This window comes from Phascolarctos cinereus, unplaced genomic scaffold (genome assembly GCF_003287225.1).
Source record: "Phascolarctos cinereus isolate Bilbo 61053 unplaced genomic scaffold, phaCin_HiC Scaffold_1;HRSCAF=81, whole genome shotgun sequence".
Classification (NCBI taxonomy): domain Eukaryota; kingdom Metazoa; phylum Chordata; class Mammalia; order Diprotodontia; family Phascolarctidae; genus Phascolarctos; species Phascolarctos cinereus.
This window is the reverse complement of record NW_027555514.1, coordinates 195,603,604-195,630,797: the sequence shown is the minus strand read 5'-3', so window position 1 is coordinate 195,630,797 and position 27,194 is coordinate 195,603,604. Positions and strand designations below refer to the sequence as shown.

The 27,194-nt window shown below is 41.0% G+C and overlaps 1 protein-coding gene across 3 annotated transcripts in view; it reads right to left on the bottom strand.

Annotated features, from left to right (window-relative positions):
- Nucleotides 1–300: 300 nt before the first annotated feature.
- The window catches only part of WNT5B (Wnt family member 5B), a 142,097-nt gene continuing 115,203 nt past the window's right edge, over nucleotides 301–27,194 (bottom strand). For 2 of the 3 annotated variants that reach the window (XM_021001520.2, XM_021001521.1), the window contains 4 exons: nucleotides 12,700–12,848; nucleotides 10,621–10,868; nucleotides 6,171–6,463; nucleotides 301–1,796 (listed from right to left, as the gene is read on the bottom strand). In XM_021001520.2, the coding sequence (XP_020857179.1) occupies nucleotides 1,338–1,796; nucleotides 6,171–6,463; nucleotides 10,621–10,868; nucleotides 12,700–12,848 (1,149 nt within the window). In that variant the 3' untranslated portion in view covers nucleotides 301–1,337. Of the gene's footprint in view, nucleotides 1,797–6,170; nucleotides 6,464–10,620; nucleotides 10,869–12,699; nucleotides 12,849–14,347; nucleotides 14,740–27,194 lie in introns of those variants that run through there. The other variant, XM_021001522.2, reaches the window with a different exon arrangement.

Below are 27,194 nucleotides of genomic sequence, written 5' to 3'. Positions count from 1 at the left end.
GGCTAGCATTTCCCCTTCCTTAAGAAAACATGTAGAGAGGCCCTAAGTTCATTTGTGCTTTACTGATAACTCATTAAACAACTAGCAGATAATTTGCACAGTGAAGCCCAAAAGGAAAGTGCACTTGAAGCTCAAATTTCATCTCTGAATGTCCTTCCACTGTCATTGTCCTCTTGCTCTCTGATTACCAGAAAAGGATTCAGAGCAGTCTCTATTTCCCATTCAATCCCCTTTCCTACTTACTAGATACCAAACTTTGTAGCTGAAGCCAAGATACAAAATGAAACTCAATACTATCCATTAAAGGTGGAGAGAAATCTCAGTGAAGGGTATTTAATACCAAAGAGAAACCGTACATCTGGGACAAAAACAAGGATTAAGGCCAGCTAGCCAATCCTGGCTTATCTGTGCATCATGTTCAGGAGGCCTCCCTTCTTGATGGGGGAAGCAGCAGCAGCAGCATCACCAGTTTCTGCTTCCCATAAGGGAGCACAGTGAAGTTCAATTAGTCCAGCTGTGTTGTGCCTGAATTTTTGCAGTCTAGGCACACACAGTGTATGTCCTTCTCAACAGGTCAGATTAAATGGCCCTTTCTCCCTCTGGAAACAGGGAATTTGTAGCAAGATATGGAGACCTGTGGATAAGGAATAATCTGCAAACTTGAAAGATGAATCTAGACTGGAATGTATATAAATCATAGGTTCTTAGGTGCTGGAGCCCAGGCAGTCCTGGGGAAAAGATGGCACTTCTGTTCTCAATCTGGAACCTCTGGGTGTGCATATGCACACATATGCACGCATATGCACATACACTGAGGGAAGTGAGAAAGCACAAGCCTTCTTACAGATGCAATTTACATTTTGAACAAAACCCTCCAACCATTTCCCACAGGACCTTTGGCTCTGTAGGGGTAATAGAACAACCACTTAACCCACAAGTACTCCAAAAGACTAGAGACAACCCTCTTCTCATTCAATTCACTCCTATCCCTCTGCTTTTTTTTTTAAGACTGTATGGTAATAGGTAGGTCCTAACCTCTTATCCTGAGAATACCAACCAAAGGGACAAAAAAAAAAAATCTACCTGCTCCTAATGTCTGGAACCTCCATAAGGAGTAGAAAAGCAGCCAAGTCCAATCCTCAGAGAGATCCTGAAGCTGTAACCTCTTAAATAACATTTCCTTTCAATTTTCTTCTTTTAATTATTTATCATTCATCTATTTATAGAAATATAAAATATATTTATATAGATTTATATAATAAAAACTTTTTTGGGGGGGGAGAGGAAATAGAAGAAGTGGGAGGGGGGGCAGCCAGAAGAGTGATGCCTCTGCCAGATTATTTACAGACGTACTGGTCTACGACTTCCGTGCATTTCTTGCACTTGACAAAGCAGCACCAGTGAAACTTGCAGTGGCATCGCTCCACCTGGACACTCTTGAACTGGTCATAGCCCCGGCCACAACACATCAGCTCACAGCCATCCGTGCCCTCCGAGGTCTTGTTGCAGAGCCGGCCCTGAGTGCCCAGGGAGCCAGTGGTCTCATTGCGAAAGCAGTAGTCCGGGCTGGGGTCTACATAGACCAAGTCCTCAGGGGTGGGCTGGTTGAAGCGGCTGTTCACTAGCTCTAGTTTGCCTTTCCGAGTGATACGCATGGCAGCCGCACTGTCATACTTCTCCTTCAGTTGGTCTCCCACCTTTCGGAACTCAGCCAGCTGTAACCAGCAGGTCTTGAGGCTACAGGATCCTGAGACACCATGGCATTTACAGGCCACATCTGCCATCTTGTATACAGCCTGCATGTAATGGAGAAGAAGAAAGAGAGTTAAGGAAGAGGACAAGCAGTAGAGAAAAACCTTATGCTGTGAATCAAGACCTCACCAATGTGTTAGTGGCTACACCTAGGAAGAAATTCTTCATCTGTGTGAAGATTTTTTTTCTAATCCTTTAATTAGTAAGTTGAAAATAATTAACAATGTCTTTACAGCACCTGAGGCTTTTCACCTCTAAGCTAACCAAGTACCTAGAAGAGATGGTAGGGGTGGGATAAAACCAAATTTCAGGAACAGAAATTCAGTTCAGTGACACAAAAGTTAACCATATTAGAAAGGTTGGACAGTCTTCCTCTCTTCTGATTATCACAGGATTATTGTTTCTAAGATATTATCAATAGTAGCACCATGAATCACATCAAGGTATTTCTCCTCCTAAAAAAAGCTATCCCCTCTTGAAGGCAGCAAACCTGAGAAAGAGAAATGGGGCTATACATTTTTTTTTTGCTAGGCAATGGGGTTAAGTGACTTGCCCAGGGTCACACAGTTAGTGAGTGTCAAGTGTCTGAGGTCATATTTGAACTCAAGTCCTCCTGAATCCAGGGCCAGTGCTCTATCCACTGCACCACCTAGCTGCCCTATTAAGTTTCTACTGTGTTAGCCACTGGGGATACAAACACACACACACATACAAAAATAATCCTTACCATTAAGGAGTTTCCCTAAACTTCCCTAAGGAGTATGATGTAGAGATTTTCCCTGGATCTCTGGGGTAGGAGTATAAGAAGCCACAGAGAATGTGGGAGAAGCCTAACTTACCTCTCTTTGAGGTCAGACTCATAGATCCAAAGTCTACATCAGCCAGCCTTCTGTAGAAGGTGCACATCCTCGGCCACCTCTGATATAGATATCAAGAGCATGATTTACATAAAACAAAATTGCTGAACCAAAACAATTTGGAGGCTTAGATTAACACCTGGATCATCCTGACCAAAATTTAAAAGCAGATGGGTGGGGCAGCTAGGTGGCACAGTGGATAGAACTCCGGCCTTGGAATAAGGAGGACCTGAGTTCAAATCCAACCTCAGACACTTGACACTTAATAGCTCTATGACCCTGAGCAAGTCACTTAACCCCGATTGCCTCATCAAAAAGTAAAAACAAAAAAACAAACAAGCAAAAAAGCAGATGGGCACTAGAAAGCTGCTTTAAAAGAACTTTCAGTGAAAAATCACTGATGTGTTGACTGGAATAACTGGCATGACAATAGATCCTAACGTGCACACACTGGCATGTTGAAAAATAAAGCACTCAGTAACCAAGTCAGAGTTCATGTCTCAGGGATGTTACTCAAGATTTCTCGTGTCTTTGTCCTGTTCCATGGAAAAAGCCCAGCAGGTGCTAGGAAATCATTTAAGCATCATCAGCTTATATTTCAATTGATTCTGTCTGGTGGAATATTATCCTACAGCTGTGGAAACTGATGATCCCAAAAGGCCAAATGGCCTACTTAGGGCCACCCAGAAGGAGTTATAGAGATCAATATTATCCCTGTTCCCCAATCTCTGGACATAAAAAGGGTTGGGATATAGAAAATTGGGTAGAAACTCCTCAGGCTCCTATCCAAGGTTAAAGGGAGGCTCAGCCCTGGAAGTGCCAGGCATAAGGCATAAAGTAACTGACGCCCCATACCAATAAGGCACTTCAAAGCTTGGACCCATAATTACTCCTTCTGGAACAAATCCCTTGTGTCTGGGCCCACAGTCCTGAAATTCCACTGGAAATGGTCCTTGGTGCACAGGGATGGGATCTATCTGGAGGGGCTGGAAGGGAAGGAAGTATTAAGGGACTAGAGCTCTGTGTACATTATCTCTAAGTACTGAGGGGAGGGGGATGGGCAGAGACAGGATAACCATCTCTAATGAGAATAAACACTAGAGAGAAGCAAGTCTCAACCTTTTTGGTCTCAGGCCTCTTCTACACTATTAAAAATTATTGAAGATTCTCCCAAAAAGCTTTTGTTTACCTGGGTTTATATTTGTCAATATTTACCATATTAGAAATTAAAACAACTTCATATTGTTACCCAAAATAGTTTTTACTTTGGGAACCCCAAGGGTCCTTGGACCACACTTTCAGAACCACTGGCTTAGAGAGATCTAGAAGAGAGAAAGAAAAAGAAAGCGAGACTAGTCCTTATTATTAAGGGCTATAAACAGGCTTCTCCTGGAGGACAGAAGAAAAACGGCAAAGGTTAAAGCCCGTAACATCCTTGGCCCTTTATGGTATCTATGAGCAAAAGCAAGAAGGAAAGGGCAATTCAAATAAATTCATTCAACCTAATAAGGATTAATTAAGTATATACTACAGTATCAGAAACTAGGGATGAAGAAAAAAAAACCCAAAGCAATCTCTCCCCTCAAAGAGTTCACATTAGAGGCAGCATGATATCATGGGAAATGGCTGGATTCACAACCAGGGAACACAGGTTCAAATTTCTCCTCTGCCATTTTCTTCCTGTGTGATCATAGGAAAAGTCATTTAATTTCTCTGGATTTCTGTTTCCTCATCCCCTTGCAGCTTTAAATCTGTTTTTCTATATGAATTCTTATGACTCTTAAGTATAAAATAAGATAATCTGAAGAGAAAGAAATCACTAAACATCTTTAGCCTACTCCTTGGGGGAACAATTCTGCTGAGGGGCAGGAGACCATAGATGGTCCATATTCCATTTCTGACATACCACTGAATCTAAAGCAAAGCTTCTTCTTTTCTACTATCTGGTGGTGGTTCTGAAATTTTCAAAGATCTCAAAGTCTAGAAAGTGTTTTTGAATTCTTATGGGCTAAAGTTTTTTTATAATCTTATCAGTCTTGCTATCAAGGAATAAGAGGAAGTTACTTCTAAAATCAAAGGCAAAATAGCCCTTAGATTTACCCACCATCAAGAAGTCACAAATTTGATCTTCAGCAAAATCAAGCCTTAAGTGCAACAAAGAATTTTAAATTCCTCCTCAAACAAACAGTGCAAGGAGATAGGAGATGAGTACCTCACACTTAATAAATGTTTATTGAATTGAAAACCTTTGGCCTCAGAGAGTGATTAATGGCTGAGGCCAGTTCCCTCAAGAGGGGATAAATAGTGGGAAGGAACAGGGGTACTAAAGATGGAGTAGACTGGGCCTAGGGGACAGATAAAGAGCCCAGGAAGAGGTTTGGAGTCAAGGGAGAAGGAAGGTGTGCTAGGAGAAAAATAAGACATAAGGAAGGAAAGGCCCTGCTGAGATAACAGCCTGGTGTAAACAAATAAACAATTAAGGGCAATAAAATGAGGAGCCAGCAGTGGAGAGTTCAAGACTATATCTGAAATAGCAGTTGTTTCTATTCCATTGCTAGAGCGACAAGAATCTCACAGGCTTTGAAAGCTCAAGATCTGTGATTCTAAGGGAGGAGGCACTGTCCCATTAGCTAAGAGCAAAGTCAGGAAGCAGAAATAGCTTTCTAAGTCTTTAATTCCTTCCTAGGAACCACCGGTGGGTCACATTAGCCTCCAAGTGCTCTTAGCTTAAGAATTTATCCCCTTAACTGTTCTCTTTCTAGCACTCAGGCTTCCACATCTGAAGATCTCAAATTCTGGTGCCAAATGGGAAGTCTAATACAGGTGAACTCCTGGGTGAGTTAAGAAGATGTCCGTTGGGTTAGAAGTCATTCCTAGCGAGGGTTAGAGTCAGCTATAGTCTCATTGATCTTTATATTAAAGGATAATCTGAGACAAGGCCAAAGACTAGAATTTCTTATATCATTACAAACTAGATCTATATCATCTAAGTCAGGATATATTCAAACCAGTCTCTGTTGATTTGAAGTGAGAAATGGCACTGGGAAAATGGAATTTTACCCAGTAGTATATTATTAGCCCTGGTATACCTATTTTGTATAAATATAGTTTAACTTTGCTATGCCCAAGGAAATATTTGAATATTTTGAATTACACAAAAGCTATTAGGTGTGGCTATTCATTGTAGAAATGAATTCACAATAGGATTCCTTTAAATGTCAATATTCCTGTGGTGAATATAAAACATGAATTGATTTATTAAAAAACTTGATTTTAGGAATTCATCCGTTTTATAAAAGCTAGCCACAACTATATTTCCATCAGCGAGCTAACACTGAACTTCCAAATTTATTCCTCTCCAGGAAACTTCACTTCATTAATTCTGCTTTAATTTCTACAAGGACCTAGCTAGAGACCCAGAACCCTATTCTTGTATCTTATTAAAGAGAAAGAATCTGCCACCAAGTCCAAGGGGACAGTTCATTTCACTCACGTTTCTTTTGAGGTATACTGGGGTATATCTTTACTTATTTATCACACCGTCTCTGTGGTTTCCCTTACCCTGCGACCAGCCTCATTGTTCTGCAGATTCATAAGTACACGGCCCTGCTCCTCCGAGCCCTTGGCAAAGTTTTTCTCTCGCTCCCGAGCATCCACAAACTCTTTGGCAAAGCGGTAGCCATACTCCACATTGTCTCCACAGCCGCCCCACAGCCAGTCCCGGGGCAAATCCTTGGGCCGGGCAGTCCTGCTACAGCCACAGGTGGAAAGCTCGCCTTCTCGACAGGCTCTGCTAATGGCGTTGACCACACCTGCTGCGCTCACAGCATATGTGAAAGCTGTCTCTCGGCTGCCTAAAAGGGAGAAGACAAATGATGGTGGCTGAACTCCTTCACTAAACAGTGGATACTGGACCACAGGAAAAAAGCATAAGGGTTAAGAACTCTAAGGGAAGTTGGGTTGAACAAATTAATCAAGTCCTAATGAAACTCCCATTTCCAAAGAAGCTCTCATGAGCTGGTCTAGGTGGAGTGATCCCAGTCAATTATACAAGATATATTAGCTGAGATTAGTTTGCAATGCTGTTGTGATGAGTAGAGCTGGGTCTTGTTAACATACAAATAATTGCATTTCAGTGTATGAAGAGTTTTCATGTGATTATATGGTACTGAACTGTAGGAATATTAAGAAACAGGGAGTTCAATGACTAGAGAAGTAAGTGGAACTAATGGGATAATAATGGGTCAAACAACACTGTCAGGTCATTTTTTTTTAATACCAGGCATAATCCTTCACTCATGTACCCCATTTACACCACTGCACACACATCTTTTAATTACTGCTACAAGTCAATAGGATGGTAACAGAGTCAAAGTAGGAAAGTGAACTAGAACAGATGATAATTAGGCGAGAGTAGTCCATAGACTACTGGGGCAAGCAGACTGAAAGGGGAAAACAGCTGTAAAAGGTCTCTCAAATCAGCTCTGTAATTCAAGGTGTGATCTGTACTCCCTAAATTTCAGTGCCCTGCGGCAAAGTCCTAGTTTCTCTATTCACCTCCAAAGCACATGTTACCTCCACTCTAAATCACAGCATTCTTGAAACACACCCACAATGGCTGTATTACCCACTACCTCCTTAGTGTGGCCCCAGTGAATAACTGGACTATTTCCCATGACTATTTCCCAGAAGAATGAGTCATTTTAAAACTTCATGAATTAAATTAGGTGAAATTCTTGGCTATCTCTCTTCTATTATAATGGTTTATAAGGAGACAGGACCTACATATAATCCCCACTATTTTATTCTGAATCTCTTAGGTGCAACTGCCTGATAAAATTTGGGAAAAGGCATGAGGTTCTACGGTCAATTAGAAGACCTGCTAAAATTTTCCGCTTTTTCCCTGACCCCATTTTTTGGTTATCCAAGAAGCAAGGAGGATGTAGTAAGGTTTGACACCAAACCACTCTAGGCTATTGAATTTCCCTAAGTTAAGCAAGGGTCAGGCTCTGGTCAGTTCTGGGATGGGAGAGGGCCAAGAAAAAACCAGATGATTTCAGGAAGCAGCTCCTGGGATTCAACCACTAGGATTTTTCCCTCTGAGTCAGCATCAAGGCTCCACCCAAGCCAGGGAACTTGTCTCATGAAAGTAGAGTATGGGATATGAGATTGAGAAGATGGCAATCTAGGAGCCCTTGAGAGAGTTCGATAAACTCAGAGGAACAAGTAAGAAAGTTATGGTCCCACTCTGAATAGTTCATTCAGTTCCATTTCCTGGGTTTATACAAGATGCATTAGTTGATGCCAGTTTCCAAATCTTCCCTTGACAAATGAACAATTGTTGTTATATTGAGAAAGGCCAGTACTCACTATATAAATGGACTCATTTCAGTGTATGAAGAGTTTTCAGGTGAGCACATGATCCTACTACCTTCCTCAGGGATTTGGGAGATAATAGAGGACTTGAGAACCAGTAATTTACCACTTATGGTACTGTTGAAAGCAACCATTTTTAAAATTCTAGACATTCTATTTGTCTTATGGATGAAAGCCAGAACAATGAGCAGCCATTGAGCCATCAGGTTTGCCCTTTACCTGACAGTAACTGTATAATACTTTCAACATGGGTCACATTCATACTGCACTGAATTGGAGGAGTACTCCAAAATTACCATGGGAGGTTGCTCCAGACTCAGGAAGAAGTCAGGGGGCCAACTCTTTGTTGTTCTGCTGCCCCCTAATGGCCATATTTTTCAGCAACTTGGAGAAAAGCAAGTGAGAAACGGTTGGCCCGGGGTAAATAGATCTATAGTCTTTAGAATAACACACATTATTAGACGTAGAGGGCTCTACAGAGATTGTCTAGGTCAACCTCTCAATTTAAAGATGAGGAATATAAGGTTCATAGTCAAGATCAGAACCCTGAGTTTCCTAACAGTGCTCTTTCTACTATACCTACTACTAAGAATGAAAAGCATGATATTTTCTCCAAGGATCTGAGTTTTAGGACTGTTTTGTAGGTAAAGGCAAAAAAGGTGTGGCATATATGAGATAACAGTTGACATTCATATAGTACTTTAAGCTTTGCAGAGTAGTTTGCATATATTATCTAAATTGATCTCTATAACAACTCTGTGAGGTGGGTATATATAGATATTATTATCACCATTTTATAGATGAGGAAACTGAAACACACACAGAGAGGTTATGTGTCTTGCCTGTGGTCACACAGTCAGAGGATTATTTTGAACTCAGGTCTCTCCACACTCTCAAGCCCAGTAATGTTTCCACTATGCCACAATGATGCTAATAGAGAAGTATAAGGAAGTCAGTCCTCTTTTTATTCTACTTTGGGTGGTAGGGTGGGGTTAAAAAAAACAACAACCCTATATTACCCTCTACCCTCACAAAAATTATTCTTCTATGGAAAGCTGACGTCACACAAATTCCCACTAACCCCAACCGACAAAACCAGACTGACTCCTCCAACAAAATGAAGTCCTGGGAAGGGTACTGTACATTCAAGATAGGGGAATGACCAAATGGATTAAAGAAGAACCAAGGAATGGTGAACTATTACACTTACTCTACAGGCATGAATAAAAACTTCACTCTCAAATAGTCCCTTCTGGAAGAGCTGATACCTAAGGATCCCAGACTCTCATTTATTGATCTTAACCTGGTGCAGAAGGAAGCAGGAAAGGTGCATAGATGGAAATGTGTTTTTTTCAACCCCTGTTTGCTCAGATTGGGGTGTATGAATAAAGAGTGAGTAGAGGAAGAAGACTGTAGCACTCAGGCATGGACAACTGAAGCCCCTTCACGGGCGCCTAACCTTCTAACCTTCCTAAGTCAGTAACATCAAATCACTAAAACCCAGCGGCCCCATGATATGCTAATGACCATTCCTAGGGATAAGCTACTGCCACTGACACAGTTATTGGTGTGGGAAACTGTCTGGGTTGAAGCCAGCAAAGGCTAATACTGCTTTTTAACACCTTCTCTTTATGGTCCTAAGGATAGGATCCTGTAGAATAGTGCCGGATTTCTCGATTTCTTGCCAGGGGGAGAATTGCATTTCAAAAGGAATCAACACAATTAAACCCCAGATCACACCTCTATCCAAGCAATAGGACAACTGATGCATCCTTGACCAGCAGTGGAAGGGAGAAAACTGGTCTTTTCATTGTCTTAGATATCCCTCTTCCATCCCCTTTGCTTCCAAACAAAAAGGCTACGGCCAACCATTCTAGAGCAAGTTAATGACAATTATGATAACCAATAAATCACAGCTTCTCCTTTCTTCAAGGCATCCTATGAGACATACAAGAATGCTACATATATTCAGCATTCCAAAAGGAGGCACCAGAGAGAAGATACTAAAGGCAGTAGGTGGATTTCTTAATCCACCAGAGCTCAATTTCTTCAGTTGTCCTGAGCCTCTTCCCCCAGCCCATGCCACAGGGCCAGAGATAAATTGAAAGTTATTATACATACATACATATATATATATATATATATATATATATATATATATATATATATATTATATATATGTATATGTATATACATACATACATATATATATATATATATATATATATATATGTATATATACACATATATATATATGATCTATATATCATTCACTAACCTCTAATACTAACTTTCTACTATACCATATTAACAGATAAAGCATAGCATTAGATTAGAGTCAGAAGACATGATATTCTAGGGTTGGCTCTCCCCCTAAGTAGCTATGTGGTCTTGGGTAAAATGCTTCTCTTAGGGCCTCAGTTTCCTCATCTATAAAATGGGATGATTGAATGATCCCCAAGGTCTCTTCTAGTCCTCCTTTCTGCCTACCTCTTCCAAACCTAAACAGAATATCTCCAACAGGCATTTGAGATCTCTTTGTGCCCATCTTGAGTGAGGGTAGCCATATATGCCTAAAATTTGTTTGGATATTCAGACTAGGCTCATGGAGTTATTTAAGCACCTTGTTCCTTACCTATCTGCATGACCCTCCCAAAGACAGAGGTGTTGTCCACAGTGCTGCAGTTCCAGCGTCTTTGCCGGAACTGATACTGACACTCTTTGATGCCTGTCTTGGCTCCTTCCCCAATGTAGGCCATATGCTCCTGGTAGAGCTGACATAGCTTCCTCTGGCCAGGTGAAAGCCCAGGAAGTTGACTACATACAGGCTGGGCTCCAATGATGAACATTTCAGGTCTTTGCACTGGGTTCATGGCCAAAGACCTACAAGAAAAAGGACAAAGAAGAGATTTTTCTACCTGCAAATTTTCTAGAAAACACACATTTCTAGAAAATGTAATTTTCTACCTGTAAATTTGAGTTTATACTTCATCCCCCCCAACCCTCAATTTATCATCCTCACTCCTCACAGCATAAGGATGACGCTTCTGCCTCTTGTCTATCAGATATAAATTATAAGACTGTAAGGAAAGGCAGTGAATTTGCTGTCTGAGTAAAAATGGGAAGTTTATAGATGAGATAAAGTAGAGTAAGACTCCTATGATCTGCCAGTGACAAAGGATTAAAAAGAACAATAGCCTGCCTCTCTTTGTCTCTAATATTTGGTCCCTAAATGAATTAACTATGAGGGAGAAAAAAATAGCTTAGGTTTCTGAGGAGTTTGTTGATTCAAGAGAAAAAAAGAGTCCCTAAAATTCACTAAGTGGAAGAAGATCTGAAAAGGTACAAAAACTTAGGCCAAGGGGGTTACCTTGGCTAAGAGGAAATGTTTTCTAAAGAATTGGACCAAGCCAGGGAGGATGGGGATAAAACTAAGAGGGAAGCATCAGTGCAGTCCTTACTATTTTCACTAGGAAATATTTAATACTGGTAGAGAGTAAGAGTCCTGCTCTCCCTGAGACAAGTACCAAAAGAGCATCTTTTTTTTTTCCTTTAGAGGTAGAGATGATTTAGGTCATCTTTTTCTAGACTTTGTAGCACCCCCACACACACCAAAAAATATCTCAAGTGATGGAGATTTCTCCAAACTGATGTAGAATGGAATAAGCAGAACCAGGAGAACATTTTACACAATGACTAAAATAATAATGTAAGGGGAAACAACTTTTGAAAGAACACTTCAGAATTCTGACCAAAACAGTGACTGATTATGACTTCAAAAGACTAATGATGAAATATACCTCCTGCCTCTTGGCAGAGAGAGGATGAACTAGAGGTGCAGAAGGAGACCTGCATCCTCAAATGTAGCTAATTGTCTTAATTTATTTTTCTTGACTCTCCGTGTGTATGTGTGTGTGTGTGTGTGTGTGTGCAGAAGGAGACCTCCATCCTCAAATGTAGCTAATTGTCTTTATTTTTCTTGACTCTGTGTGTGTGTGTGTGTGTGTGTGTGTGTGTGTGAGAGAGAGAGAGAGAGAGAGAGAGAGAGAGAGAGAGAGAGAGAGAGAGAGAGAGAGACATATTGTTGTTATGGGAGAATTCCTATTGCTGAGTATAAGGCGGGTTATTGTATAATGATACACACACAAAAAAGGAACAGAAATAAAAACAATTTTTAAAATGCACATAAGAAAAAAAGAAGTACATAAGGGACACAAATGATGATGATGACTAACCATTTATATAGCATTTACTATATGCCAGGCATATATTATCTTTATTGGTCCTCACTACAGCCCTGGGAAATGGGTGTTGTTATTATCTCCATTTGATAGATGAGGAAACTGTGGCAAATAAAGGTTGACTTGCCCAGGGTCACTCAGCTCCTAAGTGTCAGACATCATATTTCAACTCAGGTCTTCTTGACTTCCAGGCTAAGTGCTGTGAGCATTATGGCCCCACCTAGCTGTTACTACCTTGTTAAATTTTATATAATTCTATCTGTATCTATATCTCTATATATACACATACATACATATATTATATATTCTTTTAAAAATTATACATAACAGTTTACAATTTCTTATACAATCTTCTTTCCTATTCTTTCTATCTTGAAATGTTCATTGAGTTCACAATTTTTAAAAAAAGGGGAAAAAAAGAAATAGAGAACAGAAATAGAAATACATTGTATATGTATTGTCACCTCACTTACCACCAAGAGTTAGCTTCTGCCAGTAGCTGGACACAGCTGGAGAGCAGAGCAGTGGAGAATAGCAGCAACACCCCAGGCATCCTAGGTGTCGCCCTGCTCCAGTGCCTTGGGAAAATGCTTGGGACTGACAATTTCCAAGAAAGGGCTCCCTAGAGAAAATAGAAAAGATATTTGAATGAATCTGGCTGAATTGAAGGCAACACAAGAAGGACCAGAGAGTAAAGACAGGGAGAGAAAGGAATAGAAAGAAAGGAAAAGATGAAGAAGGAGGAGGAGGAGAGGAGACTCTAATAGGACAGTCCCGGGGCTGGAGCTGAGTCAGGCTGCCCCCAAAGAAAACGAGACCTTTTCAGTCTTTCTCTCTCCTGGAAGACCACACTAGAAGGTGTCTGTTGTCCCCAATCCTTTCCTCTATTTAGCTCAGGAACCCTGGTTGAAGTCTATGTCCCTCATTACAGCCAGAAGTGAAATGCCACCTAGTATTTGACTTTAAGGGGAATGATGCTAGGATGAGAAAAGAGAATGGGGAGCAGGAATGACTGTGGCAGGCCTAAGAGCTGTTTCTATGCAGTACTTTCCCCAAAGCTGCAAAGAAATTGGGGGAGATCTCTCATCCATTCCCATGTCATACCTCGAATTCCAGCCTAACAAGTCTATTCAATGAAGAAGGAGACAGGGAGGGACAGGGAGGTTTAAGTAACCTCTCCTTCAAAACTGAACTTTTTTTTCCCTTTTCACCACACAAATACTTTTCAACCCGAGAATTCAGGAGAAAAGTTGGAGTTCTTCTAACCTTCATAAAGCAGCTTCTTTGGAAGAGTACAAGGGACACTGTATATGCCCCAGGACATGTGGAAAGGGGTGTGTGTGTGTGTGTGTGTGTGTGTGTGTGTGTGTATGTATCTATTTTCACACGTACATGTGCTAGACGTCTTAGTGTAGCAATAAACTACAGTTTAAAAGTGATGCTTAAAGCCACATTAAAACTTCTAGGATAACCTGTATTTACACACACACACACACACACACACACACACACGTGTGTGTGCACATATAATTTATATATATATAGACGTGTACACATAGATGCATGTAGAGTATATATACATTTATATGCCTAAACAGATGTGTAGGCACATATATGCGTATTGCATTGTCTACACATATGCATTGCATACATATAGCACTGGGTTTTCTCTCTCTTCTTTACTCTGCTCTCTGGGGCCCTCTGTGGAGAACCTCGGCAGAACGTGATCCCAACAAATTTCAGCCTTGATTCTGTAACAAGACCTCCCTCAACAGAAATGCATTCTGCCCGAAGAGGCAGCACAACCTGTCCTATGGCAAGTTTTCGAGTTCCCTATTGAGAGGCATATGCACCTTGCCCTCCGTCTAGACCTTCTCCCTCAAACCAAAACCCTTTGCCCTGAACCCTCAAAGGCAGCCTCAAGAATATACCAGAACCTCCATGTCCTCTCTACTTAGAGCAAGTTCTACAAATATCCCCCTTCGCACTCCCCCCTCCCCTCCCCCTACCCCCATTGCCTTCCTCTAGGCCATGACTCCACATCCCCAAATGAGCAGCCTTCTTCCCAGGACCCCTTCACACCTTCAGTTGTACACACCCCCACCCCCAACCCCCTCTCACCATTCTGTTCCAGCTGCTCTGGATCTCTGCCTTCCGGGAGAGGGCAGCAGGTGTTTTGGGTCAGAAGTCTCTGAGGTGAGGCAGCTTTTGAGTTCCAGGGCCACAGGGAGAGGAAGATGGCCCTGAGCTGGCCACAGGGAAGCTGGGACACAGCCTCTTCCCCACCCCCTCTTGTGATTTCTTCTTCAGTTTCAGAAGAGGCTTGGGACTTGGAGGGGGGGGAGTAGAAAGCCAACAGGCAGGTGTGCGCGACCAGCAGGAAACACATCAAAGGGGAAACTTGCTTCTTCTCTTTGTCATGCAGAACTATCTCTGAAATGGTCTGGCCACTATACTAGCAACCTAACAGCTTCCCATTCCCTACTTTCCCATCTCTCCTCCTCTAAAGGATGTCTCCCCTCAATAAATCATCCCCCCATCCCTCAGGGCAGGAGGTCTGTGAAAGCACCAAATGGAACCACTAGAGATGGACCAGAGATAGGGCTGGCACCAGGAGCTAATGGCTTTATGGAGGGGAGGGGACCAGGTCCAGCTCAGGAGGACAAGAGAAAAGCTTCAAAGGGTTTCCTTGTCCAAACATCCTTGACTCCACCTACCAATACACTATGGCGACTAAGAAGCCAGAACTGCCTACCTAAATGTCCTTCCATTCTCTTCCGTCTTTCCTCCATTTCTGCTTCAATAAAATATCTCCACTATGAAGATACCCACCTCTACTCAATTCCCAACATACTCTCTCTCATCCTTCCCCTTCAACTATCTTTTTATTGAATGGATGAAACTCTTGCTCAAATCTTCTCTCTTTTGATGAAATCTGCAATTCTTTATACCTTCTCCTTCCCTTCAGATCAGTCTCCCTTACTTCTGTCACATGCCTTCTTTCCCCAAAAGCTTGGCCGGTCCTTCTTGCCCAAGTGTGGCCCAGCTCCAAAGAAAGCTACACAGATACCACATACTCTTACTATTACAAATCAGACTGAAAAGACTTGAAATGTTTCCTGTGGCTTTGATGCCTTAGTGACAGGCAGGCTGAGACGAAAGCTTTCCCAGTCAGTCAAGTGTTGCTATTACCTCTGGTCCTAGCCTTATAAACACAACTGAGGCCAGAATGAAGAACTATGGAGTAGCTCCCACCCACTAAGTCTTTCTTTAAGATATCCCATTAAAACGAACAAACAAACAAAAATCCACTTCTTTTGCATTTATGAGTGGCCCCTTTCTCAGTCCTTCAGGTGTACTTTACCTGAAGCTAAATCTTCTATCCTATTGCTCTCCCACCTGGCAGGCAGATGTGCCAAGTCTGGAAGTAGCCTCAGTAACCCAGAACCCAGATGGGTAAACACATTACACTCTTTCACTTCCTCCTTTGGTTGGAGGTGAGAAAGGGCCAAGTGGAAGAATGTGATAAGAGATTTGCAGCAGACTTGGCTGAAATGCAAACTCTTTCCCCCTCTGTTTTTGGGAGAAATCTGAGTATGTACTGATAAATTCATGACAAACAAGATATCTGGTAAGGGGTGCTCAGGGAACACTAGTCAGTTTTACAAGCAGATTCAAGTGTGACATTTTACTCTTTATACGGTAAATAACCAAAATAGAGACACTGACCTGCTACCACTGGAGTAGTTACAAATTTCCTACAGTATGTTTCCTAGTGGAAAAGGCTAATAGCTTTCCAAAATTGCCTACTGTGTATGAACAAAATAATCTATTTTTTTTCTTTTAGCAATGATTGAGGATAAAAAAGTAGACTCAAAATTCTCGCCTAGTGCACACTACTACTTCCTAGCCAGGACTGGGTTGGTTGTATGTCTGCTCCTATCATCCTGCCTTGTTCAGTAACCAGCCTCCTCCTTCACCCCTACTCCTAAGGGTCTGTGTTGCCCAATCACCCAACCTCTGAAAGACCAGGCATGTGTAGGAGTAGCCATTAATACAGAGGAATGATAAGAACAAGGGTAATGGCACCTCTAGGTTTTGTTTGGGGAGTACGAAGAGAAACTGTTGACTGACCTATCAGTAGTCTCCTTTCCTTTTCCCACCTTTAGACCTTTTCTGCCTTCTCTTCTAGAACCTTTACCCTAGCAATGAAAGATAAGAATGGCATCCAAGTAGGTCAGCTAAGCTGTGACCTCTGTACTGTACTGAAGGTAGTATAGTAGAATGAAAACTGAATTTGGAATCTGAAGATCTGAGTTCAAATCCTACCTCTGTCCACCAGTGGATTTTAGTCCATATTAGTGCCCCATTAGTGTGGGCTTGACAAGTTAATTAAGCTCTTTGGGCCTCAGTTTCCTTAGCAGTAAAATGAATTGGTTGGACTAAATGGCTCATAAGGTTTCTTTCAGCTCTAAAAGTAGGAGCTATTTTATTATCTGAACAACGGGGAAAAAATCTTTACACATATTTTAAATTTACAACTTTGAGGTTCTCTTTCTTTTTGTGCCTAAAAAAAAAAACAAACAACTTTCATTCAACAGGCATTTTAGTTCATGCCCTTGAAGGAGCTACTCCTGTTATCCCTTAAGCTGCTTGGATAGACTATAAAGCTCAGGACCTTGAGGAGAAGCTGAGTCCTTAGACTGTTCTATTTCTGTCTTTTCAACACAACTCAAAGCAGGATTCAGAAAGAAGCTTTTCCTCTCAGTACAGATGGACTGATTTAGGACAATGACTTGATTTTAGGTGAAAAGATAGCTTGTTTTTTAAACAGCATATTTCAAATCATTAGCAACAATCTTTAAAAAAAAAAAAAGACATTTAGGACTCAGCTTCTGAGGAGTTTTTAGCCTCTGATGGCCTTGAAGTTTGGAATAGACCTGAGTCAAACAGAAAATGCTATCAGATTCCTCATCTCTCCTCACTTCCTCCCTACAAAAAAAGACACAATTAGAAACCAAACGAGAAATAACAATGATTCCAGATGACAGCATTTCTAGGCTTTCCATTGCTTATTTATAGCCATCAATGGGGATCCATTTAATCCATAATTTAAATATAAATTTTCAGTTCACTAACATTTCTGGCTAGACAAGATAAAAATGTTAGCAGTAGTTGGAATGCAAGTTGTTTAACCTAGAAATCCTGACTATGACAGTTAAGTTATGCAAGGACTGCCTAATAATTTGCATACCAGAAGGGGCTGAAGAAGAGCTAGCAGATGAAATCCTCAACCACAGAATTTACCACAGTATCATTAGGGTGTCTTATATTTATTTTTAGACCTTAAAACACTTTAATAATGTGTTAAAATTATGTATTAGAAAAATATTATCTTTAGGTCCTTTTTTCTAAAAAGTACACTTGATTAGGTCCCTCTTCTAAATTCCTGCAACCTCTGCCCCATACTCAACCTTAATTACCATTTGCCTAGAAACTAAAGGTCTCCTAAGCTCCAGTCTATGCTGCAGACAGTTGAATCTCCAAAATTACTATTTTTATTATACTACCTGGCTGCTGACAACTCTTAAGTGGCTCCCCACTGCTTAAGAAATCCAAACTCTCCCCATCCAATTTCATCTGTTAGAAGCTCTCTGTTCCAACTTGACCTCTACCTTTAACAAGTCATGCTTTTTCCTGATGCTATACTTATGTTAATCTACCTACCTGGAATACCATTCCCTATCTTGTTCAGGAATATAAATCTTAAACTCTCAAGACCCATCTCAAGGCCTATTTCTTTTTATAATTTCTTCCCTGATCACCTCTGATAGGATCAATATCTACCAGCGTTCCCCAGATCTCCATTTAGGTTAGGCTATTTCTTTCCCTAAAAGGCAAAGCAGCTGTCTCCAAGACTTAACTGACCCGTGTGGCTAAGGATTATAGCTCTTGTAATATGGTCAATGTCCTAGTGGCCTCAGGGTTGATATTTTAGCCATTTAAGGACATAAAAAATGATCAACCATGTGTGGTTAGAGCCCGTCAGACTTGGATCTGCATCACTGTATCTGCTGCCCAGAACTGTTTCCCTCTATATGGAGATGAAGGAGGTCACTTATGTCACAGCTAAGTGCTGTAACCTTGCTGAGTATCCTTTCTGTGGGGCAGAAGGTAGTAGAGTGGATAGAGCACCAGGCCGGGAGACAGGAAAACCTAAGGTCAAATCCAGCCTCAGACATTATTGGCTGTGTGATCCTGGGCAAGTCACTTAACCCCTGTTTGCCTCAGTTTCTTCATCTGTAAAATAGTCATAATAATAGTACCCCACAATAAGGTTGTTGTGAGGATCAAATGAGATAATATTTGTAAATTGCTGAGCATAGTGCCAAGCACATTGTAAAGTGCTACATAAATATTAGCTGCTCTTATTATTATTATTAGGGCAGCTAGGTGGCATAGTGGATAGAGTACCCGGCCTAGAGTCAGAGAGATCAATTCAAATCTGGCCTCAGACACTACCTGTGTGACCCTAAGGAAATCACTCAACCCTGTTTGCCTCAGTTTCCTCATCTCTAAAATGAGCTGGAGAAGGAAATGGCAAACAACCCTAGTATCTTTGCCAAGAAAACTCCAAAAGAGGTTACAAAGAGTTGGACACAACTGAAAACAACTAAACAATAAATTATTATTAACTAAACCCCTATTTGTAAGTATCTTGTTCTATTCCAATATTGGACCTAAGCTGTTAGGCCTAAGTCATTTGGTAGTTAATAGTTGAAATATAATGACATCAAGACTCATGGTTGAAACAGGGGAAGGCTGATATAAATATAGAGGCTGGTGTCTAGGTGATCAGATTGCTAGATACAGCAGTATGGACCCTGTGGCAAGGGCCTTTTCTGGTGGCATATGGAGAGTCTTTTCAGAGAGAGAGAGAAAAAGAGAGAGAGAGAGAGAGAGAGAGAGAGAGAGAGAGAGAGAGAGAGAGAGAGAGAGAGAGAGAGAGAGAGAGAGGTTCCTACTTACACGGATTAGGAGGTTGACAGGAAAGGTAAAGAAAGTGCCAAGAGTCCAGGGGTGGGGAACCTGTGGCCTCAAGGTCACATGTGGCCTTCTAGGTCCTTGGGTATGACCTTTTGACTGAGTCCAAGTTAGAACAAATCTGTTTCTTAAGGGAATTTGTTCTGTGAAGTTGCCCTATGACCAACCCATTTGGGGGGGAGGAAAGAAGGAGGAAAGAGGGATTAAGGGATTAGATCCTAACTTCTTAGCATAAACTTTCCTGAATAGACTCAGATTTTAGCTATGGGTCTTCCCTGATACACAACCATACAGGAGGGGACAGGTTAACTGGTGAAATTTGAGTAGAGATTAGACAGAGGTGGGTGGGGGCCAGCAAGGCTGTCAGTGCAAACAGGCACTCTGGGGATGGTACCCTGCTGGCCTGATAGGTGGCTAGAGAGTAATGGTACTCTTTCAAGGAGCTTTGAATATGGCTCCTGAAATACTAGGTCGATAAGGATGCAACTGAAAGATAGCTTAGTGTTGGGTGGTGGTGGTGATGCCAATAATAACCATGAGTAAATCTAGTACTAGGGCAGTAGGAGCCCTTCAGACCCATTCAAGCTTAACATATCACCTAAAGTTTCCCCCAACTCAGATATAAGTTGCTGCTAAGGAACTGGCAACCAGGCTATTATCATGCCAGATGCTCCATAAGCCCATCATGGCACCTCGATTTCCACAGAATGATGAAGGCCAGACCACTGACAGAAGGGGCACCATGAATTTGGAAATTGGTACCTCTATGATCTATTTTGGCAACCTGTATGTGTGTTTTTGTGAGTAGGGCCAAATGAAAACCCTTGGAGTGACTTTTAAGAGAACACACAGAGAAATACCAGGGGTCAAGCCAGCACAATCAGCTGAGATGATTCCTGAGCAGGGAGGATATGAGGACAATCAGAGTGTGAACTGTGAACTGGATGAAATCTGGCCTGCTTCTCTTGCATAAGCCAGGAAGAGGGACAGTAGTATCCTTTTCCTTTCCTTTCTTCTCCTCTTCTAGGGGAAGCCAAATATATTGTAAGCTATCCAAACTCCCTGCTTCTCTCTATCCCTTGCCAGGCTATTTGAATGGGAGGGGAGAGAGAAAGAGGTCAAAAAGCTTTAGTCTTTTTCCTAAATGTTCACTTTCACTTCCAAGTCATTAATTGTGATAAAAACCATTGATCAACAAACGCTAGAACCGTTTATTGTATTTCAGTTAATGTTTAGACAAGATAAGAGAGAAAAAAGAAATTCTCTTTTCCTAGAAGAGACATTTGGTTCAGCCGGAACTGAACCAAGGGCCTGGAGCCCAGAGAGAGAGAGAGAGAGAGAGAGAGAGAGAGAGAGAGAGAGAGAGAGAGAAGAGAGAGAGAGAAACAGAGGGAGAGACAGAGAGAGAGAGAGACTAGTGTTAGATTGTCACAAACCTTTTCAAAAGTATCCAAAACTTAGATACCCTGGGATCACTTCCTTTTTGGGATGAAGACAGCAGCAATCTAAAATTAGCACATTGTGGGGAAATAAAAGTTCCCAATTCAGTAAGACTGACTCAGGGCTTTCCCTATGTTTCAAACAAAACAAAATAAAATAAATAACTTCTGAAAGGGGAGGTAGGATGTGAGGAAACAATACATATGTGGTGGTCCAACAGAGAAGGCCTCAATTGCACATGTGGTTAGTCAAACAACACTACCATAGCAACCCAGTGAGGCTACAAGGACTCACAAGTTCCCCCCAGGTGGTTACTTACACACACACACACACACACACACACACACACACACACACACTCTTTGAAACTTCAATGGTGCTGTGATCTCTGCAATGTGGGTATTCCTTCCAATAATTGCAAAATATAATCCATCCATTTCCTCTCATCTTGTATGTATAAAAAAGTTATGGGGAGAGAAGACTGTGTAAGCTCAAAAGGCCCTCAGTACAGTTTGTCTGTCTTCTGAGGAATAGCCTAGGTAAATAAAATCAGAGAGATTCACCACCATGAAATATCAAAAGAATCAAAGGAAAATCTCTAGTGTGGATGGTAGATCCTCTGTGGAAGGCTTATGGAAAGACGAATGAATGAATGAATGAAGTATGTAGACTTAATATATGCTAAGAACCATGCTAAACATTGGGGATACCAAAAACAGATAGTCTCTGTTCTCAAGGAACTTAACATTCTAATAGTGGAACCAACACATAAGTGGCCAGAGAAGGTTACTTCAGTGTAGAAAGTTACAGGAATAGTGAGAGGGTGCACAGGGGAGTAGAATGGCATACTCCATTCAGGAGCGATGGCAGAGTTGGTTTGATCATGGCTCCAGAATTGTAGAGTGTGGGGGTCAGGGGGAGAGAAAGGGCAAGGTGGCAAGGCGGTCAATAAAAAGGCTGTGGAAGAGGGGGTCAGAGGGAAGGGAGTGGAGTGAAGCAGGGTTGGGGGTTTTCTGAAATTGTTTTCAGGAGAGGCAGTCATCAATGAGAAGAGTGGGGTTCCAGAGTAGAAATCCCACTAGGGTATGATTTATGGTGTGGGTAGCAAGGAAGCTGTGAAGGAGGTGACCAAAGAAGAGGGAAGAGATGTATGTACTTTAATATTTGGATGTATCTGTGAATTTACTGACAGACTGATTGCCTTTTTATCCATACAATTCTCATCCCTATCTTTCCATATATTATCCATAAAGGAAACCTTCCTCTTGGTCTTTTAACATTGACTATTGGTCAGAATATAATATGCTATTAGATGAGTAATCCATTGAGTTATATATACCATAACTCAATATATTAATATGTACTGATAAAGCCATCAGAATATATATATGTGTGGGGTGGACAAGACTGCTGGTCCTGGAGTCAGGAAGATTCGTCTTCCTGAGTTCAAATCTGGCCTCAGACGCTGAATGTGTGAGCCTGGGCAAGTTACTTAGCCCGGTTTTCCTCAGTCTCCTCATCTGTAAAATGAGCTAGAGAAAGAAATGGCAAAGCACTCTAGTATCTTTGCTAAGAAAACCCCAAATAGAGTCATGAAGAATCAGACATGACTGAAATGACTGAACAACACATATATACATATATTAATATTTATGCATATACATGTATATCTATCTATCTATCTCTATCTATCTATCTATCTATCTATCTATCTATCGATCTCTTTAGAATATATTGCAGATGGACAACGAACTGGGCACAGACTTGAATGAGAGGAAAAGTATAGGCTGGAATTCATTTAGAAAATTGTACAGTGCTTTTTACAATCCCAAAATGCTCATTGACATTAAAAATCCATTTTCTAAAAACCAATATTCTCCTGGGGATGTTGTATGGCTATGAATCAAGGAATATCACAATTTCTAAAGAATCAAAATTGCAGGTGACTCAAAGGTTGATGGGAAGACTGGTAGGCATAAGTAGGTTGCAACACATAATGACTTTCGTATAGAAGTAGCATAAGGGATACGATCTAGGAAATGTATAGTTAAAAAAAAGAGGGAATGTTCATGTAGTTTGAATGGAGAATGAGTGCTACAAGGTACCCACAAAATATGAGACTTTGAAAAAGACTATAAGAACATAGGTTAGGTCTTCTATGGAAGAATTATGGGAAGATCATCATCATTTTAGCTAACATTTATACAGCACTTACTATGTGCCAGGCACTGTGCTAAGCATTTTACAATTATTATTTCATTTGATCCTCAGAACAACCCTGTGAGGTGGGTGCTATTATTATCCCCATTTTACAGCAGAGGAAACTAAGGCAAACAGCAATTAAATGAATTGCCCAGGGTCACACAGCTAGTTAGCATCTGAGGCTGGATTTAACCTCAGATTTTCCTGACTCCAGGCCTGGTGCTCTATCCATTGTGCCACCACAGATAGGAAGGCATGGATGGGTTATGATCTGCATTTCTGAAGGTATTATAGGATTAGGCTGGAAGGAACCTCAGGGTATATTCTAAATATTAAATCTAAACTCATCATTTTACAGATAAGGAAATTGAGCCTCAAAGAAGTTAAGAAATTTGCCCAAGGCACACAGGTACTAAGTGGCACAAGGAGTATTTAAACCCTGATCCCCTTGTCTCTGTATTCAATAACATATCCATTGAAGTACCAAAGAACCTAAAAATACATACATATTTATGTCATGTTATAACACATTTGATTTAACTAGTTCATTGCATGTGTATATAAATAATAAAATGGCATTTGCTTTTAAAGTATCCTACAATTCAGATAGTTCAACTAATTCAGACTGGCTTTTTCTAGACTTATTTAGTAATGGCTATAAGAAAAGGAACATGAATATAAGCAGTGATTCTAATTCACCTTATTACTTCACCATATTATCTACCTATGACATTGAAAGGTACTTTGAGGGATTATGAAATGTTCAGAAAAGGGATGGATAGGTTTCCCTGACCTATAGGGAATTGATCCAAGGGAGACAGGAAGCTCTTGGGTGTTAGAATTCCAATAGTACAAACATAATCAATTCTGGTGAGAATGAAAAAGGAGCATTATCTAAAAAAAAATATGCATCAAGGATCAGCAAAATGGAATTCCTTGCCTACCTAAAAATCTTGAAAAAAAGAGTGGGAATCATGCACCAGGTATAGATTAACTAAAGCTGAATTCACAAGATAAGAAGAGAAAAACACTAGACAAAATAAAAGCCTTATAAAATCATATCCAAGGATTAAAAAGTTATAGCTCCCATTTACAATTTCCATCCCCAACCCATGCCACCCATTGAGTATAACCAGTACAAGTAGCCTGACCGATTTATGTACCAGGGTGTGGCCGTGAGGGTCCCTGCCTGATTCCCAGCATGGCAATAACTCATTCTGAACCCATCCTCACCCAAAAAAGAGGTGGCAGATATTGATTCTATCCAGTTATGAGAAGGAGAAAGGAGATGGTACAGTGGGAAAAGTTTTATTTGAAATCACAGAACCTGAGTTCTGACCCTGGCCCTGCTGTTTAGTAGCTAGGTAACCTTGAAGAAGTCACTGTACCTCAGTTTCCACAATAAAGTTTCTCTTTAGCTCTACATCTGTCTCTACAATCTTATGAATTAATAGTGGGACAGCAGATGTGGATAGATTGCTATGCCTGGAGTCAGGAAGACCTGAGTTCAAATCCAATCTCAGAAACTTACTAGCTATGTGACCCTGGGCAAGTCACTTGACCCCTGTTTGCCTCCATTTCCTCATCTATAAAATGAGTTGGAGAAGGAAATGGCAAACCATTACGGTATCTTTGCAAAGAAAACCCCAAAATGGGGTCGAGAAGAGTCAGACAACTGAAAGGACTGAACAACAACAAAGGTGTGGTAGATCAAAGTTTCCTAGAGAGGGAAGACTCTCACATCCAAGGGAAAGAGGATGGGAAAATAGCTAGGGAAAGTCCTATTGCCCTGAAGTTAAATCTGGTATATAAGATGGTTTTTAATGGTATGTCAGGGAGGGTCTGGAAGAGGTGGGCTTGTGAGCTTGGGGATGATATTGTGAGGACTTAAGTTACATTGCATCTCTACAATGCTGGTACCAAGTGGCTGGGGTTTAATTTCCCTGAGCTACTATCACATATTTCCCCTACTTTTCCCCATCACAAAGAATAAAATGAATGAAGACTAAGCATGCCACTGTGAAATGGAAGTTGATCTCTGCTTTATGCTATGTTGGAATTGGCTACATAGATTCTAAATTAATAAAGATGCCACATGCTGTTTGCTTTACAAAGTAGATGGGCTCCAAAAATTTTTTTTGTAAATTGAATTTTTATAAATAATGTCATATTTTAAATGTAGAGGAGCTTGACTTTTTAAAAAGGATCCTCAAAGTGAATCCTTTTCCATATGAATGATTACCTTTTCATTTGTTTGTTTTATAAACTCAAAATGTTCATATAATGATTTTTCTTAAAAGAGAACCCATTTATACTTTATTTAGATAGAGTATAAATGTACAGTTTTTATGCTTTTTAAACTCCACTTTTCTTCTTGCTTTCCCATGCAAACCCCAGATACTGAGTCCAAATGTCAAGATATTTCCTATGCTTATTCTAATCTCTTTGCTCTCTTGAACTTCTTGGTGAAACTACTAACTTTCTGCTTTAAAAGCAGCAACTTTTGGTTGATTTCTTTTCACTTTATAAAGCATGTGAGGCAACAAAAGGAGGGTGAAAGGGTGTAGACAGTGCAATGTTATGGACAGTGGGGTTATCAGGTCAGGGTCAGTACAAGCTGAAGGGTGGGTAGTAGTGCATATGCTGTATCTTAATGTCTAACCCAGTGGTCTCCAAAGTGGGGGCAGGGGCACTCTGAGGGGCATAAAATGACTCAAAAGAAGCCATGGTTTGACTGTGAAGGGTGTGTGATTAACTAAGTAGGAAGCAACAAGGATGGGTCACATCCCGCCTTCCAACCCTGGGCCTGTTTCCAACACAACTACACCATCCTCTTCAACACTCCTTCAATCTAAACTTCCACTGCCAGTCCTCCTGGGCTACACCAGGCACAGGCCCCTCCAGTAAATCAACAGCAGTGATGTAGGCAAAACCTCCTCACCCCATAACACTCCTACAGCCCCCACATCCATTGCCTCCTGGCTGCTATAGGTGCTCCTCAGCAACATGTCTGAGCTCAGTGAAAAACCTCTACCTCCTTATTTTTCAATGGGAAAGAGTAAATAGCAACACAGATGAGCAGGCATAGTCGGGTTGGGATTACATTTTCATTCACCTTAACCCACCATTCTTTCAAACTTCCCTGTTTCCATTGAAGAGACCACCACCCCATCCAGTCTCCTAGGTTCTCAATCTCTTTGTTATCTGTGATTTCTCACAAATCAAGCAATCATTCATTAAGTATTCCTTAAGTGTTTACTGAGTGCCAGCTTCTGTGCAAAGAATGAAATGACCACTGCTTGCAGTGAGCTTACATTTTAATAGGTGAACCAATAAAGACATATACAATTATGCATAGCATACACACATACAAAAACACACATATATACGCAGAGACAAAGGGGTTACAGATATGGTATTATGGGAGATAATGCACAAGCAGCTGGGGATGATGTCTGAGCTGCAGCTTAAAGGAAGAGAGAGACCCTATGAGGTGCAGGGAAGGACAGAGTACTTTTCACCAATTCTCCTCCTTCTCAAACTCTCTGAAGCACTTGACATTTCTGATCATCCCCTCATCCTCAAAACTACTTTCTCCTCTCTGATTTCTGATGAGACTGCTCTCTCTTGTTTCTCCTCCTATCTATTTGGCACTCCCCAATTTCCTTTGCTATATTATCATCCTCATCATGCCCCTAACCATGGGCATGGTTCACAGCTTTGTTGTTGGCCCTCTTCTCTCTGTATGGTTTTTCATGTGGAGACTTTATTAGCTCCCACAGGTTTATTTATCATCTGTGTGCAGATGACTCCCAGATCTATATGTCCAGCCCTAATCTCTTCCCTGACCTCCAGTCTTACACCACTAACTCCCCACTGAAAGTTTTGAACTTCATGGCTCATGGACATTGCAAACCCAGACAGAACTCATTACCTCTCCTCCAAAACCTACTCCTCTTCTAAATGTTCCTATTGCTGTTAAAGGTACCACCATCATTCCTAGAGCTCACATCTGACCATGTTACTTCCCTACTCAATAAACTCCAATGACTCCCTATTGCTCTAGGTTTACCTTGGGTAAAGCAAAACAAAGACAAATCTTTGTTTTATCCCTGACTGCTCACTGTCCCTCACCCCACACATCCTATCAATTACCAAATCTTGTCATTACTACTTCTACAACATCTCTTTATCTATCCCTTTCTCTCTACCCAAGGAGTCACCTTCCAATTTCAGCCTTTTATCATCTCTCAGACTGTTGAAATCACCTTATTACTGTCCC